This window comes from Lampetra fluviatilis, chromosome 30, assembly GCF_964198595.1.
Source record: "Lampetra fluviatilis chromosome 30, kcLamFluv1.1, whole genome shotgun sequence".
NCBI classification, from domain to species: domain Eukaryota; kingdom Metazoa; phylum Chordata; class Hyperoartia; order Petromyzontiformes; family Petromyzontidae; genus Lampetra; species Lampetra fluviatilis.
The window spans coordinates 10,194,012-10,213,778 of record NC_136304.1 but is presented as its reverse complement, the minus strand read 5'-3'; the positions used below and the strand labels follow the sequence as shown (position 1 = coordinate 10,213,778).

The following is a 19,767-nucleotide window of genomic DNA, read 5'->3' as shown; positions in this document are numbered from 1 at the left end:
TATACATAACATCCATACGACCAAATAATAGGGTCCCCCTCGAATTTGTTACCAATTTCCAAACAGGTACGCACAATTAATAACATCCCAACCCCAATAGTCAATCAATGCATCGCACCCCATAACCGTACAGAACGGTGTAACAGCACATACAGTCAGCATATCGCGATCACACGCGCACATTTAAGCACAATAGCAAGCCGATCTGCAGGTAACCAACACACCATTAATCCAGTCGTAACATTGCAGCAACAACACAAATATTCTCTCTCTTGCAACAACCACATCGCACATAGCACCTCGCAGCACAATACACCAAAAAAAATATATATATATTTTTCAATTAAGCCTATCGCACAAGGTAACCCACGAGATGATACAGCGCAAGATACCCGACGCTCCCGAGTTAATAATTAACTTCGCCATCAATATAACAACTCCACACCGCAGCGCACACACACAATTTAACACTCAGCAAGCACAGCATACTCTCCGTCCATTCTCAACACACGTACACACTTTAATTGACACCGAGCAACAAGCAGATAGCGCGTTCATCGCTATTACACACACATACCCACAGTCCGAACCGCGCTCCGCACAATCGAGTCATGAGAGAAACCAAAATCGCCCCCCCCCGGCCCTCGAAAGATGGGTGAGGTGTGTGTAAAGGCCGGGTGCGTATCGTTACGACCCGCCCGGGGCTGCAGCAAGAAGAGGACGGCAGGGCGGCAACTTGAGTCGTCTCGCAGAACTCGTTCGGCGACTTGACTGCTCCGTTGTCACGCACCCGAGCCAGGACGGGAGAACTCCCGCCCCAGCAGCTGTAGCGTCGTCGTCCTCTCCTCGCAGCTCCCCCTCGCAAAACAGCAGCTCACAGCAGGCTGCTCTCCCCGCGGCACCTCCAGATGGCAGCGCAAGGCTGCCTCTCCGCCGCGATGTTGAAGATGGCGGCGTCTCCCCGCCGCGGTGAAGACAAGATGGCGGCTTCCCGCCGTTTCTCCCCTGCCACGCCCAAGATGGCGTCTTCGTGCCGCGTGGCAGATGGCGCTGGCAGCGTAGGCAAGGCGTCGGCCTGCAGACCACCATCGGCTCTCCCCACTGCCGTCGTCGGCGTGGTGAGCTCACACGGTTTCGCCAGCACGATTTTCCAGGTCTCCAGCTGCGCCATCTGTCTCAATCGTAAGTCGGATGATGTAGCAGATGATGGCACAGGAATATTCTTTCTTCCGAGCCGTCTTGACAAGCCGTTTCACTTCTGACACCAGTGTAATAAAAGACTTGACCACGATCTCTGGCTCAGTGTCCTTTATTTGGTCCGTACTGTATTACCCACACGGCTGTCTCTTCTTTGCTCAGTCCCCACAGTGCTGACTCCGATGTCTCTCTCTTCTCCACCAGCAGCCCCTCTGTTGGCCTCTGTCGCTCCTGTAGCCCCCACAGCAGCTCCGCTGCTGTTACTCACTCTCAGCCCCCTTGGCTGTAATCGCTGCTGCTCACTCCGCAGCGCTGACAGCCTCGTGCTGTCTCTCTCTCTCTTCGTCGCTCCTGCGACTCTCTGCAGCCACACCGCTGCCTCTAACACACAGCCTTCCTGGCTGTACTCTCCGCAGCTTCTCACCACCCTTTAGCTCCCTGCTATTCTCCGGGGTTGGCTCCCGCTGGCCAACGGTGCCCCCTCCTCACGTTCGCCCACGCGGCCCCACTCTTTTCCATTCACACCCCGACTCACGTTCTCTTTCCGGTTTACCCACTTAAGGACCCCAACCTTTCACCCACGTCACCTGGCTCCGCCTCCCCGTGACGTCACATCCGGAAGGTCGCTCACGCCCGCATTACACATCTGCCAGTCATCTCAGTCAACCCATGCGACCTGGGTCTGTCCCCTGACCTCCTGCCAGCGAGCCTTCGATGCTTCACATGGCCTCAAAATGTGCCTCACCAGGCACAAGTCCTGTGGTGATGTCACTGCCACTAAGTGGTGAACGGCGGCTGCTGTTGTTGTTATGAGTCACAGCAGTGTATATATTGTATGAGCTGGAACTATTGTTACGGTGCATGGACAACAGCGGCACAAGCCTGCTTGCCCTTCCCCCTGGTGAACAGTAGCTGCCCCAGTCCCGGTGTCAAGAACCAAACTCTACATGATACATAATAAAGGTTTTTGGGTTAGATCGTTAAATATAAATGTGTCGTTAAAACCGCCACCACCCGACAGTAAATGTTTTGGGTTTACTCTCCAACACACCGGTGTGCTGTACCATTAACGAATTGGCATGTTTTTTTTTTAAAGTGACAAACCTTACTAATTGGCTGTGTTGGGTGGTAGAGGATTTAACGAAACATTTATATTTACGCGATTATAAACCAAAAACATCTTAATGGAAAATATTGGTCGCGAAAGCCTACGACTACATGTTAAACTCTACATTAATCAGGCCCAATTTTGTTATCACATCCAATAGCACAATTACCAGTGCAAGTGTGCAGGAGTCGTATTGCAGTGCAGTACACTAAACATTTTTTTTATATTACCAGGTAAGGCCCACGATGCTATATTTAGCTCTTTTTCAGAAGCGACCAGGCCACATATGATAGCTCAACGAAGTGGCCTATCATCACTTGGAAATATATAGCAGCCAAATACGCCAAACGCACATTTCTAAATAAGGAGGGGGAAACCGGAGGAACCAGAGAAAAAATCCACGCGACCATGGGGAGAGAGAGAAACACGCAAACTCCAAATATACAGCAGGCGTCAGGGTCGGGATCAAACCCACGACCTCCTGCGTACCAGGTGAGGGAGTTAACATCTCACCGGCACGGCGTTCACTTACTTGGGCCCATAGCTCATGGACAGCGTGGCAAGGTAACCATTGCTTGTGCCCATCAGCAGCATGATGATCACAAAGGCGGCGTCGTGTCTGAAGGGGGTTATGCCCAGGGGCCTGGAGGCGATGTTACAGAGGAGGAACAACGGAACGAACACCAGGCGCAGCACCACCAGCACCGGGAGCCACCAGCTGTCCGCCTTGGGCTGGGCACACACGCACAAGAAACACAACACAGACAAAGATCCCCCCGTATAGCCTTAGCAGACTTGCGGAAAGTGCTGTTAGCGAGTGGCACCTATCAAGGCCGACACGGTACACGAGAGGTGGGTGGCCAACACTACGCTCGACCGCCTTTGTCTCCCCAGTGGCGATGTTTACACACCACACTAGGTACTCATTTGAGGCTGAGTCAACCTAGGGGATACCCAGGACCAGTTTCGACAATCATTACTGGTGTTGTTGCCGCAAACGGGAATCAAACTCGAGTTGCCAGGCTTGTGTGATGCCGCCGCCGCCACGAAGCCGCTCGGCGGGCGCCCCATCTACGACCTCGCCACCACCAAGCGACGGGGCCGACCCCGCTTCCCCCTCACCGCCCCCCACATAAACACACCCTCACGCATTCCCCCCCCCCCCCATAGAGTTCCGAGGGGAGGTCACCTGGCCGGCAGGTTTTTACCCGAAAGCCCTCATAGGGATAATCTTCACGGTTTCCTGCGGCCAGGGAATTGGGCGACCTCCCCCGATGCTACTTCGCACCGCAGCGCTGTGACCTGGGTTGAGATTGCATGGTCACGGTGAGGGCTGTCCAGCCACCACGGTTGAAACGCACCCCCACACACACGTATCGACAAGGCAGGCAGGGGTCCGCAGCCACGAACGAAGGGAGAAGCCAGGGGGGGGGGCAACTGATTGGCAGAACAAAGGCGCAGTGGACCGCCGCCAGCGCCGCAGTCAAGCCAGCAGACCCATTGTTAGGGAAATCTTGGAATGCGGCTGATTAGCGGGGACGGTGTGCGCAGGGACTGCCGCAGCGCAGCAGCCGGGGCGAGCCTTTGTTACGGAAACCGCGGCTGATTGGCATAACAAAGGCACCCGTGGATCAACGCCGCAATCGGCGGGGGACCCATAGTTAGAGCAATCGGGAATGGGGCTGAACGAGCGTGGCGACCTGATTGGCCGAGAAGGCGCTCGGGTCGGCATTCTTTGATGTAGATGGGGGATAAAAAGAGGACGCAGAGAGGTAAAAGGGGCTCTTACTCCAAAAAGTCAGCGCTCGAAACGGCTTCCAGCTCGGCCACCCGAACGTCCGTGCGACGCGTCGAAGTGAGCGGCGAGGAGACCAATGGAACGCCGAGCGCATCCAACCGTGAGTAAAGAGGTAAAGGAGTATCCAAATCCGCTTAGAGCATATCGAATTAGATAAACCGGGAATAGACCCTTGGGCGTTAGCGTAGGTCAGCCTTGTCGTTCCACACTGATTTAACAGCAAATCGCAGGCAGCCGATAATAAATAATTAATAACTAATCGTAGCCTCGTGTGGTTTCGACGAGAAGTGTAAACGCGCGCGGTGCTGTGTGTATGTACGCTCGCAGTGTGTGAGTGCTGTGCGGGGCTGTGTGAGGGGAGGCATCGCGTTTGATTGAAGGAGAGGCAACGCCGTGTTAACAGGCGTATGGGAGCCGGCGACGAGCCATGCCTCCCTCGCGAACCCGAGGTGGGGAGACCCAGGGAGGGGAACCATCAGACGACAGTCCTTGCCCCGTGAGCGATAAGCCCAGCGGCAGCAGGGGCGGTTCGCACAGCAGCGAGGGGTCGGGGAGCGGCGGGACCCCTGCAGTCAGAATACAGCCGGGAGAGATCTCGGGGGCCAGCGACCCCGACATTTGTAGCGTGGTGCGCTAACCGCTACGCACACACAATGCCCACACATACGCAAGCAGGAGACATGCACACACACACACACAATGGTGTATAGTAGGGGCAGCATCCGTCCCCCGCACCTCCGATTCGCACGGTTGGCTACGTATGGTGTGAAAGAAGCTCAACATATAAAAAGCTGCTGGGATGTATCAGTTAATGGAGCAAATTATACACAAATCAGATACAAGTCTCGTTTAATGTTATTGCTAAAATAATTAGATAAATAGGATATAGGTTCAACAGCCTATGGGCCTTCCGAACCAATGATTTCCGGCAGCATTTGTTTCAGAAGGTAAACTCTGGATTGGTTATGAGTGTAAACGTTCCGACAGGAGGATGCCCCCAAGGTTTACCTTTTGAAATTAATACCGCTGTAAAATATTGCTCAAGGTTTTAAATATATATATACAGTTGAATTACTTAAATGTTATTATATTAATTTGTGATAGAAAATATAGATTTCCTGGAACGTGGAATTCACACTCAGGACCTCCAGTGCTGCCCTTTGTGCTCTGATCGAGCGAGAGCCACCCACTGGGCCACAAAGTCACTGCACAGGGACGATTGTTAACAAATACAGGGACTTCTCTACTTACGAACATTCGACTTACGAACGTTCAGAGATACGAACACACCAGGCCGTATGTCAAGTTGCCCGTTTGGACCGAGAGTTATTAGTTCAACCGCCGTGCAATAGATGGCAGTGGTGGCATCTACATCTGCAGAACATGCAGAACCAGTGGCATCTACATCTGCGGAACATAAAGGACCAGTGGCATCTACAGAACATAAACAACCAGTGGCATCTACATATATAAGAGATAATACAACTTTTTAAGCCATTCCCCGTATTTAGTGTACATTCCGCACAACACGTTTGGAATCGACAGGAGTAAAGTTGAACAAATCAACTTACACACCGACCTCTGGAACCTAACTCACTTTTCTGGTAGATGGCGCCGCACCCGCAGGCAGCGATTTCCTGCTCCAGCCCCCCCTTCCCACCCCCGCTTCCCATACCCCCCTTCCCACCCTTCCCACCCCCCGCTTTTCCGCAATCTTCCACGTTGCTGTGGCACCGCAGTGTGCCGCCTTCCTGCATGGCTCCGTGCTCCACCGTGGCTCTTCGGCTGACCATCGGGTGACCTACGGGGTTGCTCTGGTGGACCCGCCCCCCCCCGCCCACTCGCCGGCATCTACTCCAACCCTGGTCCCATCGTGTACAGCCACCTCCGCCATATCGCCAAATGCTCAAGAGTACCGGCTGTTCGATCACGTATCCTGGTCAATCTCCTAAATCTTGGGCTGCTCAAGGACTCTTGTTGGCCCAGGCCCAGAAACTTCCTCCGTGGCTGCTGGCTGCAGGAGTGGTAGAGGACGCACAACCGGCCTCACCCATCGCCACCTACATCCACCACCACATTCACCACATACTCCCGTCCAACTCTTACCCCACCATCCGCCGATTTTTCCTTCAAATTAGACCTCTGGAACTCTCATTCCGTGTGCAGTAAATATGCCTCCACCTTGGATGCTTTTCTCTCCCTTAAATCCACCGCCCTCGCGATCACAGAAATCTGGATCACCCCCTATATCACCGCCACCCCCGCTGCCCTTTCATCATCTGCCTCCTTATCCCACATTCCTCGTCTGGTGGGCAAAAGTGGAGGCGTAGGCTTGCTCAATCCTCCATCCTGGATCCCTGCGCCTACACTCCCCACTATCCCATCCTTCCCCTCCTTTGAACACCAATTATCCTCCTCCCTCCACTGTATCACCTTCCTCAGTATCTATCGTCCCCCCGGTCCCTCTATCCTCTTCTTCGACCACCTAGACAGTCTTCTTTCCACTGTCCCCCCTCTCCCGCACCTCTTTATTCTTCTAGGTGATTTCAATCTGGATCTTAGTCTTCCCTCCATTGCCTCGACCCTCCTTGCCCTCACTAACTCCTTCGACCTTTGTCTCCTAACCTCACCCCCTACTCACTCCTCTGGCAGTATCCTCGTCCTGATCTTTATATCAGACTAGCAGAAGTACCCGGCGTTGCCCGGGTGAAAAATATATTTCTTAATAACGTTACATATATACACAGATGGGCTGCTACCCCTGCCACCCCCCCCCCCCCCCCCCAGCCACGATCTCCTCGGCCGCTGTGCAGTAATATGTACGGCCTATAGTGTGGTGGGGTGTCGAGGCCTAGTACCGTGCAGAGCCTCTGGCCTCGCCTAGATTGCCCACCTGGCTGAGGCTGGGTAATGGGGCCGTTACCCCCCCCCCCCCCCCGCGCTACAATAATACTGTCTAATCGCTATAATTTTATTATCTACCGACCCTATAATAGTAATTGAACACATTGGGGTGGGGGGGGGAGTGAAGAGGACGTGAAACTTTGATGAATTTACCTCAGAGTCGCGTGTTAATGCGTGCGCATATTTTTAACGGGAATTAAAAATGGCGTCCACCCCGCAGCGAATGCGTCGCTAGCCGTTGCCAGGGGCAACCGCCGTGGAAAACCAAACGAACCAATCGTGTCTCGGAAATCCCTCGCATTTCGTCCAATGAAACTGCGTATGGTCCGGCGACACACAGACACACACACAGACAGACAGATTTGCGATTTTATATATATAGATTGCGAGGCTTCCACCATTGTAACTGACCCCCGCCCTCCATCGGACCACTTCCGCCTCTCACCATCACCGTACCCAGCCCACCCATTCTCGGCCCCATCCAACCCCACCACTTTTTTCCTGCAATCTCTGCTCACTAGATTCCGCATCCCTAATCTCGTGGATATCCTCCTATCTCTCTTCCTTGCACTCTTTTTCCTCCCTCCACCCAGATGCTGCCTCTGCCATCTTACACTCCACCATCAACACATCACTCAACCTCCTTGCTCCCCTGTGCCCCCGCTCCCACCGTCCGAAGCCCCCCCAGCCCTGTCTAACGACCTCCATCCAATCAAGCCGTCGTTCTCTGCCCAAATCCAAGCATACGTGGAGAGCGCATCACCCCCCCCCCCCCCCCCCTTTCCTTCTCCAATAATATCTCCCTACTGTGGCAATTTCTATCATTGCTGGAAGTAGCCAAACATTATTACTTTCACACTCTTAACTTCCTCCTTTTCCTCTCATCCCTGTTTGCTCTTCTCTACCCTTAATAACCTTCTCCACCCACCCCCCCCCAACTCCTCCCCGCCCTTTCCACTTGCCTCTCTGCTACTGACTTTGCCCTTTTCTTCTCTTCCAAAACAAATGGCATTCGCTCCCCTTTCCTAGCTTCTCCGTCCCCCACCAAGCCTCTTCCATCCTTAGCGCCTCACCAATTCCCTACTCCGCCTGCCCTCACCAACTTCCCCCATGACTCTGGAGAAACTCTCTGTTACCATCTCCAAAGTTCATCTCACCACCTCACCCCTTGACCCTATCCCTGCTCCCCTTCTTACCTCCGTCCTCCCCTCTATCCTTCCCTACTTACTCTCCCTTTTCAATTTTTTTCTATCCTCAGATACCTTTCCTGCTAATTTCAAGTCGGCCATCATTACCCCTCTCATTAAGAAACCCTCCCTCGATGCCAACTTCATCTCAAAACTACCGTCCTATTTCCCTGCTTCCCTTCCTCTCCAAAGTTCTCGAGCGTCTTGTCCACTCCCAGCCTCAACAACTTAATCGTCACCCACTCCCTCTACCTACTCCACCAGTCTGGTTTTTGCCTGCTCCACTCCACAGAAACTGCACTAATTACCATCCAGAACCACGTGATCAACTCAGCGCCACGCTCTTCTCTCCTCACTCCTCGTTCTCCTCGACCTCTCCTGGGCTTTTGACACTGTCCATCATCCAACTGGTTCCAATCGTAACTCTCTTCACGCTCATCCTCGGTCTCCTTCAATCACCCCTACACCCCTCCTTCACCCGTCAAAGCAGGTGTTCCATATCCACTTCTCCCCTCTCGAAACACACTCATCTCCACCTTTAACTTCTTCCACCACTTCTTCACCAGCGACATCCAAATATTCTTCTCTTTCTCCACTTTCACTCTGGACCTCTCTTCTCGCATTTCCGCCTGCCTAACCGCCCTTTAGTCTTGGATGTCACTTCACTTCCTTGCCATCAACCCCTCTAAACTCCAGGTTCACTTTTACCCCACTGCTCTTTCCACTCAACCCACCCCCACCATCACCTTCCCACCTTCTCACTCACCCCTGTCCCTTCTGCCACAACCTTGGTGTCCTCTTTGACTCCTCCCTTTCCCCCGTCTCTTACATCTCTGCCATCACCCACACCTGTTGTTTCCACCTTGTCAGCATTCACAAAATACATCCTCTCATCACTCAGTCCACCACCAAACTACTAATACATTCACTCATCTTCCCTCAGCAAGACTACTGTAACGCTCTCCTACTCGATCTCCCAGCATATGCGTTCATTCCACTACAACAGATCAAAAATGCATCTGCACGTTTCATTTACAACTTACCACACTGCTCCGGCACCTTCTTATTGAAATGCACTGGCTCCTCATCTACTACAGGTGTCTATTCAAACTTCTTATGCTGGTATTTAAATCTCTTCATGGCCTTGCCCCACCTTACCTCGCTTCCCTCGTCTCGTATTATGTCGCCTTCCGCCCGTTCCACTCTCAATCTCTCCGACTCGTCACCGTTCCCCCCTCCCTTTGTGCACAATCCCGTTTCTGCTCCTTTTCCATACTCACCCCCCTTTGCACTGAAACAAACTTCCCCTCCACATTAAGTGAGAAGCACCATCCCTGTCTAGTTTCTGATCCTCCCTCAAGACCCCCACCTCTTCTCCCTGGCCCATCCTTCCCTCCATCCCTAGGCACCCCCAGAATTTCGGTACACACTAACCGCCCTCTCTTTACCCCAACCCTATTCACCATATCACTTTTAGTTACCCTAAGTGTACCAACCAAGCGGTTTTCCTTAAACCCCTCTGCTGCTAGGCCACACAGATTGTATGGCTTACCAAAAATCCATAAAGAAGGTACACCCCTTTGTCCTATCGTCTCCAACATTGACTCACCTACCTACAAACTGGCCCGATTTCTGTCTGAGACCTTACAACCATTCACTGGTAAGACCACCTCAACTGTACTTAACTCAGCTCACTTGGTATCGTTAATTAAGGACATCTCACTATCTCCAGGTGATTTGCTCGTTAGTTTCGATGTAGTTTCTTTGTTTACCAAAGTTCATGTGCCTGACACCATTGCAATCATTGACAATTTGGTCCAACAAGGACTGAATGCTGATGTACCGGCCCTGGTGAGACACTGCCTCACCAACACTTACTTCACCTGGAATGGAACTTTCTATAAACAAGTTGAAGGTACCCCAATGGGTTCTCCCTTATCTCCAGTTGTAGCCAATGTTTTCACGTAAAAATTTGAGACAGACGCCATCCAGGCATCCACTCTATGCCCGTCCTTGTGGAAGAGGTACGTAGATGACACGTTCGTCATCCGGCCACATGGCCGACCAGCTCAATCAAATCCTCAACCACATCAATTCCATACACCCAGCCATCAAATTCACCATGGAGGTGTAAAAGGATAGCAAGCTACCATTCTTGGATGTTTTAATCGAAAGGAGACCAGGTGGCTCAATGGGACACTCTGTCTACAAGAAAGCCACCCATACAGATGCATATATAGTTACTGTGAATGTCACTGTGTGGTGCCGGACTTGCAAGGCCACAGCAGATAATATGTTGTCATTATGTGCAGCCCGCTTACTTGCGTAGCACCAGCCCTATCGGGGCTTGGGTGAGCGCTGGTTAGCGCAGAGGCACCCCGTACAGTGTGCGGTGCGGGCTCCCAGTGAGGGAGTGAGAGAGAGTTTCAGCCAGCCAGGGTTACGTTGGGGCATGATACGCTGGTTGACCTTGCATTGAACTGCCCATATAGGACTCACCACTGTGATCTCTACATTGGGTCAAACTTAACATCTCTCAATGTTCGACGGCTTGTGCATCAGATCTTATTTATTCATGATGTACTTACAAAAAAATCCGCAGATTACCTGCTGGATCTCGTCTCTGTTTCAAAGAACAAATTTGACCTAAGGTCTTCACTCATTTACCAGCTTCACATTCCCATATTGCCGTACAAATACTGGAGGAAGGGCCTTTTGCTATTGATGCCCCCAGGGTCTGGAATGCTATTGCCAATAAACTGCAACTTGAATCACTACCTATGAGATCTTCACTCAAAACTGCTCTAGAGGAGTTGTACACCCCTAGCTGCCACTGCAATTTAGTGGCCTAAAATACAATGTTTCGCTCCGGATGATCGCTGCAAAGCATGATCTGTGTTTTGATTTAGTGTGCTGATCTTAAAGGTGCATTGAAAAATGTTGATACTCTGACTGATGCTCCTATTGTTGTGGAGTGACTCATGCAGCCAGCTATGGCTGCAGAGTTTGGTAGTACATGTGGTTCACGTTGTTTATTGTCAAAATTCGGTCACAGTTCCTATGACCACTGTTTCATTGCTTTTATGGCTTTATTTTGGTGATTTTCGAAAAGTTTTTTTGGTTTGGCCATGTTTGTTTGTTGTACTACAGAGTTAGACTGATGGCCTTAATCTAAGTTGTCTTGTAGTTTTTGTTGTTTGACTTGCATCCCACTGGGATTTTTGCACACAGTGTTGGTGTACGGTGCTTTTTCTGAAATATTTTGCTGTCTTTTCTTGGATTTTCTGTTTGCACATAGTCACTATAAGATGTATTCTTGTTCATGTTTTAGTTTTTTGGTTGTTGCGGTTGCACCCGATTCAAGAGCCGAATGGCTCACAGGGCTATACCTAATAAATGAACTTGAACCTGCCAACACGTGACCGGATAATATTGGAGGGGGGCCACCGGTGGACGGGGGCCACTGGGTGGTCATGTGGTATAAAAGAGCTCTCGGAAGCCTTCGGGAAAGGGCCAGAGAGATCGAGAAGGTGGGAGGGGTGAGAGGCAGAGCCAGCCCCAGCCCGGGGCTCGGGGTTCTTGACTGTTGGTGAGTGAAGATTCACGTCGGATTGAAGAAGCCTGTAGCCACACGGTCCGGGACCCAGCTCGTGGTCCGGACTGGGATAGCGGGACCATGTCTAGTTCTGCCGTAGCGTGGTGAGATGGGCATTCAACACCCGAGTGTAGGTTACGTTACATTGTGTTGAGTTGATGTAATAAATAGTGTTGCGCCCAAGACAACGTCTGCGACTCAGTTGGACTCACTACACATATCTAAAACCTGACTCCCACCACCATCCTTCCCAGAAGAATTACCCTATCAAAACTCTCCACCATAGAGCTTGATGTATTTCCGACCATCATCAACTAGCCAGTGAACTGAAACACGTACACCAAGCTCTCAAGATGAATGGATATTCAGACTACACAATGCGTAAAGCTATCACCCCAACCGTTGGGAAAGAACCAATCAAAACCATCACCTTGCCATACATAGCAGGGGTCACCAAAAAGATCTCCAAAATCATTAGCAAACACAAGATCCAGGTTGGATTTAATACAGTACGTAAAATTCGTGATCTGATCCCATCTGTGAAGGATGTGATCCCTGACATGCTATACCCCGGCATCTACAAACTAAGCTGTGTCAGTAGTTACATTGGGGAAACTAAGCAACATGTCTCGGAATGAATTCGTGAACATAAGGCAGATCTGAAACATGGTAGGACCAATACCTCGGCCGTGGCTGATCATTGTTTTAATGCGGTGGGCTCACACTGGCTATCAGCAAAGATTCGTTCATGAAGCCATCCACATATACAGACACAGACACAACTTAAATCTAGAAGATGGGTATAAACTGAGCAATCACTGAAAGGACGTTATCAACCAGTTTGTCATAACTGGCTGTGTTGTTTCCATCCTACCACCTTCCGATGTTAGTTGTTATTTTCGGCTCTCTGATTTTACATTATCAGGTAAAATTCCTACACTGATGTAGGGGTGTTAGAGAGAGAGCCCGTTATGCATGGCAGCTTATGGCAAACAAACACAGTGGGCGGGGCTACGTGAGTGCACGGGGAGGTACTCTCTACGACGTCCGCGCCAGGCACCCCGGGGGGGCCCCACCCCTCAGCGGGGGGTTGGGTATAAAAGGGGATGTATCGGAGGGCTCAGGGTTCTTGTGAAGCTAACCAGTGAAGACTGAAGACGTCTTAGCTAGAGCCCTGGACTCCCCTGGTTCGCCGTCCTTATCAGGGCCGAACAGGACCGAGCCAGCGGCGTGGTCCCGAGATCCAGAGCCGGTGCTCTTGTCAGCGCTGGACTGGGACTCAGGGTACCGGGCCCGACTTACCAGTGTCGGGCCAGATAGCCTCCCCTAGCCCGTTAGAGGAGGACTAGGAGGCAGGCTAGAAAGTAGCTAGCGCGTGTATCCCCAGCTAGCCGGGTGAGGGGGCCGACACCCCCTCTAGTGTTGTATGCCAGAACCGTGCTGTGTGAATAAAACCCGTGTGCCTCCAACTCCGGCGTCCAAGAGTCGTGAACTCTATTACATCTGGTGTCAGAAGTAAAGATCTACGAACATGGACACGCGCCGGACAGCTCGAGTCAGGGTACCGGAGGGGGAGGACACCGTTGCAGTCGGGGAGCCCGGGACGGCTGAAGAAAACACGGAGCAGTCGGGGTCGGATGCGTCCACACCGCAGCAACAGGAGAATGGAGAGCCGTCGACAGAGGGGCTGAGGCAGGCGCATGCCAAGCTGGCGGAGCTGCTGTACGCCGCTGCCGCCATGCTGGACCAGATCACACAGCTGGGGGCTGCTGGACCGCCACGGGGCGACGGCAGCCGGCGACCACAGCGCCTTCCCGCCATTTCGACGGAGCACCACTTTAAAAATCCCGCCATCGCCGCAGCTGCTGTTGAGGGCGTGGCCGGGTTGAGCATCGAGTCCAACGGCGGGCATACAGTACCTGCCGCGTCATCACCAACGGACGGCACGTCACCACGGGTGCGACCGGCGATGCCATCGGTTGTTCGAGCCACGGCACAGCCGGGTGGGGGAGACGGAGTCGCGGCACAGCCGGGTGGGGGAGATGGAGTCGCTGCACAGCCGGGTGGGGGAAACGGAGTCGCGGCACAGCCGGGTGGGGGAGACGGAGTCGCGGCACAGCCGGGTGGGGGAGACGGATTCGCGGCACAGCCGGGTGGGGGAGACGGAGTCGCGGCACAGCCGGGTGGGGGAGACGGAGTCGCGGCACAGCCGGGTGGGGGAGACGGGGGAGTGCGACCTTCCACGGCAGCAGCTGCATTACATCAGCGGCTACCTCCACTCAAATAATTTGTAGGCGAGGAAGGCGACTGGGGCGGCTTCCAGCGGCGCTTCCTCGCTCACCAGGAAATGGCGCAGTGGACGGACGCCGAGGCTCTCCGCGCGCTGCCGGCACTCCTCGACAGCGACGCCCTTGCCACTCTAACATCGGCACCAAAGGAGAGGTGCTCCACGCTGCAGACGGCGATGCAGCTGCTGGCTGCGGTCTACGGTCCGCCGTCGGACTGTCGCCAACTCTTTTACGATCGCCAGCGGGGGGCAAAAGAGTCTCCCCTGGCGTACCGCACAAGCCTCCTGGCACTGGCGAAGGCGGCCTTTCCACGGATGGACATCGAAGGTGTCGACGCCATGGTCACGGAAAAGATACTCCTGCTGGCGGACGACTTGGATATCATCATCGTCGCACAAGACGACGCGGAGATGTGCTCCCTCCAAGTGGCACGACTCCTCCACGCAAACCTGCTCGCGCAACGACGGAAGGCCAGCAAGGCGGCGAGCGGGCGTGCCGTGGCTGCAGCCACCCTCCCGGCGGAAGAGATTTGCGCCATCGACCATCAACAGCAGCAGGGAGCGGGAGTACGGGCAGACCGGGGCGGTTCGGGCCATCTCGACCATCCATCGTCTTCGCCAGCGCTCCCGCGCTGTTACAACTGCGGCATCCGGGGCCATGTCGCCTCGGGGTGCCGCTCTCCTCGGCAGCGGGGGACGACACCTCGACGGGACGCCGGCCCTCTTCCCAAGCTCCGTCATCATAACCCAGCGAGTCGCGGCACCCCTCATGTTTGGCCCACGCACACGCCCGTCAACACTCAAACACTGCAGCGAATGGGGGGTCGATATCGCGCACCATCGCACCAACACGCACCACTCTGGGTACTCATATCGAACCCAGCCAGTGGTCCGTGTTGGCCCATCGTGTTGTAGCCGCATCATCGGGATCGTCTGCCGTTGTGGGGCACATCGACGGGGTTGAGGTGCGCATCCTGGTCGATACGGGAGCATCGGCGACCATAATTTCGGAATTGATTTACAATATTCTCCCTGTCCAGAGCCGTCCTTTGATGCCCGTTAACGTGCCATTCTATGCTACTAATGGGGGCTCACTTGGCATCATTGGACAAATTCGAGCCAAAATTTGTATCGGGGATATTAAATTGTCTGGGCCGATTTTTGTTTCCTCCTCGCTGGCGGTTCCGTGCCTGCTGGGGACGGACTTCCTGGCCAAAATGCCGATTAAGATATTAATCGACCAGGGATGCATTGAGCTCCTATCGGGCCGACGCATGGCGCTTCTGCCATCCCCCGTTACGAGTCGGACGGCGTTCGCGACGGTGCCGGCGTTCGTAGATAGAACGGTGCGCGTTCCTCCGGGGGCACAAATGTTGATTCCTTTGAAACTTCGGCGGCCCTTTGCTAAGGGCATTGGGGCCCAGGGGGTTCTGCTGGGGCCGTCTAGGGCCGGGGTTAGAGGACCTCATTTACTTCCGGCCCAGACCATAGTAAGAGGGGACGGAGACCCCTTCATCGCGGTCCTCAATGTGGGCTCGCAGACGGTGGTGGTCCCACAGGGGACCGTGCTTGCTCACGCAACGCCAGTGCCCTGTGAGGAACCCGTCGCGAATCACGTGAGCACTGTCCCTGCGCCGCGACCACATTCGGACAGCGATGAAGGGTGGCTCGAGGCGCTTTGTGCGGGATCGACGGACCTGTCAAATTCAGAGCGTCAACAGCTTAAAACACTACTGCGGGAATTTTCCGACGTTTTCAGTCGGGACAAATACGATTTGGGCTGCACTCATCTGCTGCGTCACCATATTGATACGGGTGACAGTGTGCCAATACGCCAGAATCCTTTTCGGTTAAGTCCTGCCGAAAAGGACCATGTCAAATCGGCTGTTGATGACATGTTAGCCGCCGACATCATTTCTCCTTCCACCAGCCCTTGGGGAGCGCCGATCGTCCTAGTTAAGAAACAGGACGGCTCGTTGCGATTTTGCGTTGATTTTCGGCGCCTTAACAAAATTTCGGTGGCCGACGCATACCCGCTCCCACGGATGGACGAATTGCTTGACGCCTTGGCGGGAGCGCGATTCTTCTCCACATTGGATTTACTTTCGGGATTCTGGCAGCTTCCTCTGGACGATGATTCAAAGCCTGAAACTGCTTTCCGTACACCGCACGGCCTGTTCCAATTCAACCGGTTGCCGATGGGACTCCACTAAGCGCTGGCAACTTTCCAGCGTTTGATGGAATTAGTTTTGGCTGGATTGCAATGGGACTCGTGCTTGATTTATTTGGATGACGTTATCGTCTTTAGTAAAACATTTGACGAACATCTCCAGAGGTTGCGGGCGGTTTTCCAAAAGATGCGGGCTGCAAATTTGAAATTCAAACCCCAAAAATGTCATCTGTTACGCGAATCGGTGCGTTATTTGGGACACATCGTGGGACGCTCAGGTATTGCTACCGATCCCACCAAAACGCAGTGCGTCAGCTCCTGGCCGACTCCCACCTCGGTGGGAGAGGTCAGGAGTTTCATTGGCTTCGCGTCCTATTACCGACGGTTTGTCGCGGATTTTGCGACGATTGCGAAACCCCTACACGCTTTAACGTCAAAAGGGGTTCGGTTCCACTGGGGACAGGAGGAGGAGGCTGCTTTCAGCTCCCTTCGGGACGCTCTGGTGAAAGCTCCTCCCTTGGTTTACCCCGATTTTTCTAAGCCCTTTTTGCTTGACACCGATGCGAGCAACACGGGTATTGGGGGCGTGCTTTCCCAGGTGGTTGACGGCGTGGAACGGGTGGTCGCGTACGGTAGTCGGGTGTTGTCTCCTGCGGAGCAAAGATATTGTGTCACCCGTCGGGAACTGTTGGCAATTGTCTATTTCATCCAACAGTATTGCCCATATCTGTACGGTCGGCATTTCACCATCCGCACAGATCATGCGGCACTACAGTACGCCCTGCGAGTTCAACAACCATCGGGAAAATTGTCTCGATGGTTGGAGATTCTCCAGGACTTTGATTTTGAAACCACCTACCGTAAGGGCGTTCGCCACACCAATGCGGACGCTCTGTCGCGCATGCCAACCACCTCCGAATGTGCATGCCTCCTGGGGTCTGGACGTTGCAGGCCTCCGGGGGACATATCGGTTCCGGTCTTGGCGGCCGCCGACGACGACGAAACATTGATTACTAATTCGATCGCACAACAGGGAAAAGATTCCCTGTTGGGGTTGCCCGTCACTGAATGGGGGCGCCTCCAGATGGAGGATACCTCCCTCCTTGGGTGGCGTCGTCGCGTCGGGGGTGCTGCGCGGGGGAGGGGTGATGCCGACGCATGGGAGATGGTGCAAGGTCTGCTGTTGCATTGGGACGGAAAATCCCATCGACACAGGCTGGTGGTCCCTTCTGGGTTGCGGGGCAAGGTGGTGTGGGCCGCTCACGAGCGCCTCCTACACCTGGGGACCCAAAAGACCCTCGCCTTGCTCCAACTTAATTTTTTTTGGCCAGGCATGACGAGAGATGTCGGGGATTTATTGGGGTCATGCCCTCGGTGCGCGCAACGAAAACCGCCGGCACGGGAGTCTAACCCACCCTTGCAATCAATCAAAGTGTTCAGAATAAATGAGCTTGTCGCGCTGGATATTTTGGGCCCATTCCCTGCCACCCCCAGGGGCAATAGATATTTGTTGACCAGTGTGGAGTATTTTACGCGCTGGCCTATGGCCTGGCCCCTTGCCAATCAGTCGGCAGCAGCCATCGTGGAGGCCTTTGTTCAGGGATATGTCCTGGACAAAGGTGCTCCGGAGCGGCTGCTGACCGACCAGGGCAGAAATTTTTCCGGCAAACTACTGCAACAAGTCTGTGAGCTCCTGAGCACGAAGAAAATTCGAACCTCCCCGTATCACCCGCAAACTGACGGGATGGTCGAGCGTCTGCATCGCACCATCACGTCAATGTTGTCACAGCAGGTTTCGGACTCACAGACCGATTGGGACCTGCAAATTCAAGGGGTCTTGGCGGCATACCAAATGGCCCCCCATGCAGCTACGGGATTTTCCCCCTTCTACCTCATGTACGGCCGCGAACCTGACCCGCCTGTTCGTGCCCAGCTGCAGATCCCCGCGCCGCAGAGTAAAACTAAATTAGCTGACCATGTAAAATTTAATCTGGCCAAATTAACTGAGGCACGGGATGCTGCCATGCAAAACTCTGACCGCCGTCAGAAAGCGAATGAGCGGCTCAGACTGGGTCGGGCGCACATGCTGCAGTGGAAGCCGGGGGACAAGGCATGGCTGCACTGTCCCCAGGTGCCACTTGCTACCTCCTCTAAGCTGGTGCGGCCGTGGCAGGGCTCTGTGGAGGTGGTCGAGGTTTTGCGACCGCAGTGCGTGCGCATCAAATGGGGGAAGCGGCGGTGGTTCGTGCACCCCTCTAGATTAAAACCCTTCGTTGCGGTACACATCCCCACTTCACACACGCGTGGCCAAACATGTGGGGGGTCGACCGACTCACTGGGTCCATCTCCGTCGCTCTCACCTAACGCCTTGCCGGCTGTGCCACCTCCAGGTGCATCAGGAGTGATGGGCTCACGCCCGATCACCCCTCCTGGGGATGCCAAGGGTCACGCGGCATCGGATGAGGACTCACTCCGAGACGAACAGTTGCCACCTGACGGTCCGCCACCCGGGGTTACCCCGTGTGAGGGGCCCGCTGCAAGGACGCGCGCTAAAATGCGCAGACTGTTGTGAGGCCGGAAGATGTGTACATAGGTTGTGTTCATTGTGTGTTGTGTGGGTGGTGTGTTCCCGGCTCATTGGATGTACATATGTTGGGTTCGCCATGTGTTGTGTGTGTGGTGGGTTCCCTGCAAATTGTATATAGGCTGTTTTTACGGAATTCGTATTTATTCGGGGGGGGGTGCGTCGGGTTGTTTTCTCTTCTCGCTGTTGCGTTCTTGTTGTGTTCTTGTTGTTCTTGTTATTGTTGAAAAATAGTGAGGCACACGCGCGGTCAGGGGGTAAATGCGCTTTTATTGTCATTTTTTTTGTATGTTGGCAGCCGGGACGGCTGCAAGCTATGCGGGGGGGGGGGTGATGTAGGGGTGTTAGAGAGAGAGCCCGTTATGCATGGCAGCTTATGGCAAACAAACACAATGGGCGGGGCTACGTGAGTGCACGGGGAGGTACTCTCTACGACGTCCGTGCCAGGCACCCCGGGGGGGCCCCACCCCTCAGCGGGGGGTTGGGTATAAAAGGGGATGTATCGGAGGGCTCGGGGTTCTTGTGAAGCTAACCAGTGAAGACTGAAGACATCTTAGCTAGAGCCCTGGACTCCCCTGGTTCGCCGTCCTTATCAGGGCCGAACAGGACCGAGCCAGCGGCGTGGTCCCGAGATCCAGAGCCGGTGCTCTTGTCAGCGCTGGTCTGGGACTCAGGGTACCGGGCCCGACTTACCAGTGTCGGGCCAGATAGCCTCCCCTAGCCTGTTAGAGGAGGACTAGGAGGCAGGCTAGGAAGTAGCTAGCGCGTGTATCCCCAGCTAGCCGGGTGAGGGGGCCGACACCCCCTCTAGTGTTGTATGCCAGAACCGTGCTGTGTGAATTAAACCCGTGTGCCTCCAACTCCGGCGTCCAAGAGTCGTGAACTCTATTACACTAACACAGCCACCTCGCTCGCCGAGCTCGACGTTGCTGCTCTG

The 19,767-nt window shown here is 54.0% G+C and overlaps 1 protein-coding gene across 3 annotated transcripts in view; it reads right to left on the bottom strand.

Annotated features, from left to right (window-relative positions):
* The window catches only part of LOC144943265 (equilibrative nucleoside transporter 1-like), an 80,047-nt gene that overhangs the window by 13,458 nt on the left and 46,822 nt on the right, over positions 1-19,767 (bottom strand). For all 3 annotated transcript variants that reach the window (XM_078870603.1, XM_078870601.1, XM_078870602.1), the window contains exon 12: positions 2,838-3,037. In XM_078870603.1, the coding sequence (XP_078726729.1) occupies positions 2,838-3,037 (200 nt within the window). The remainder of the gene's footprint in view (positions 1-2,837; positions 3,038-19,767) is intronic.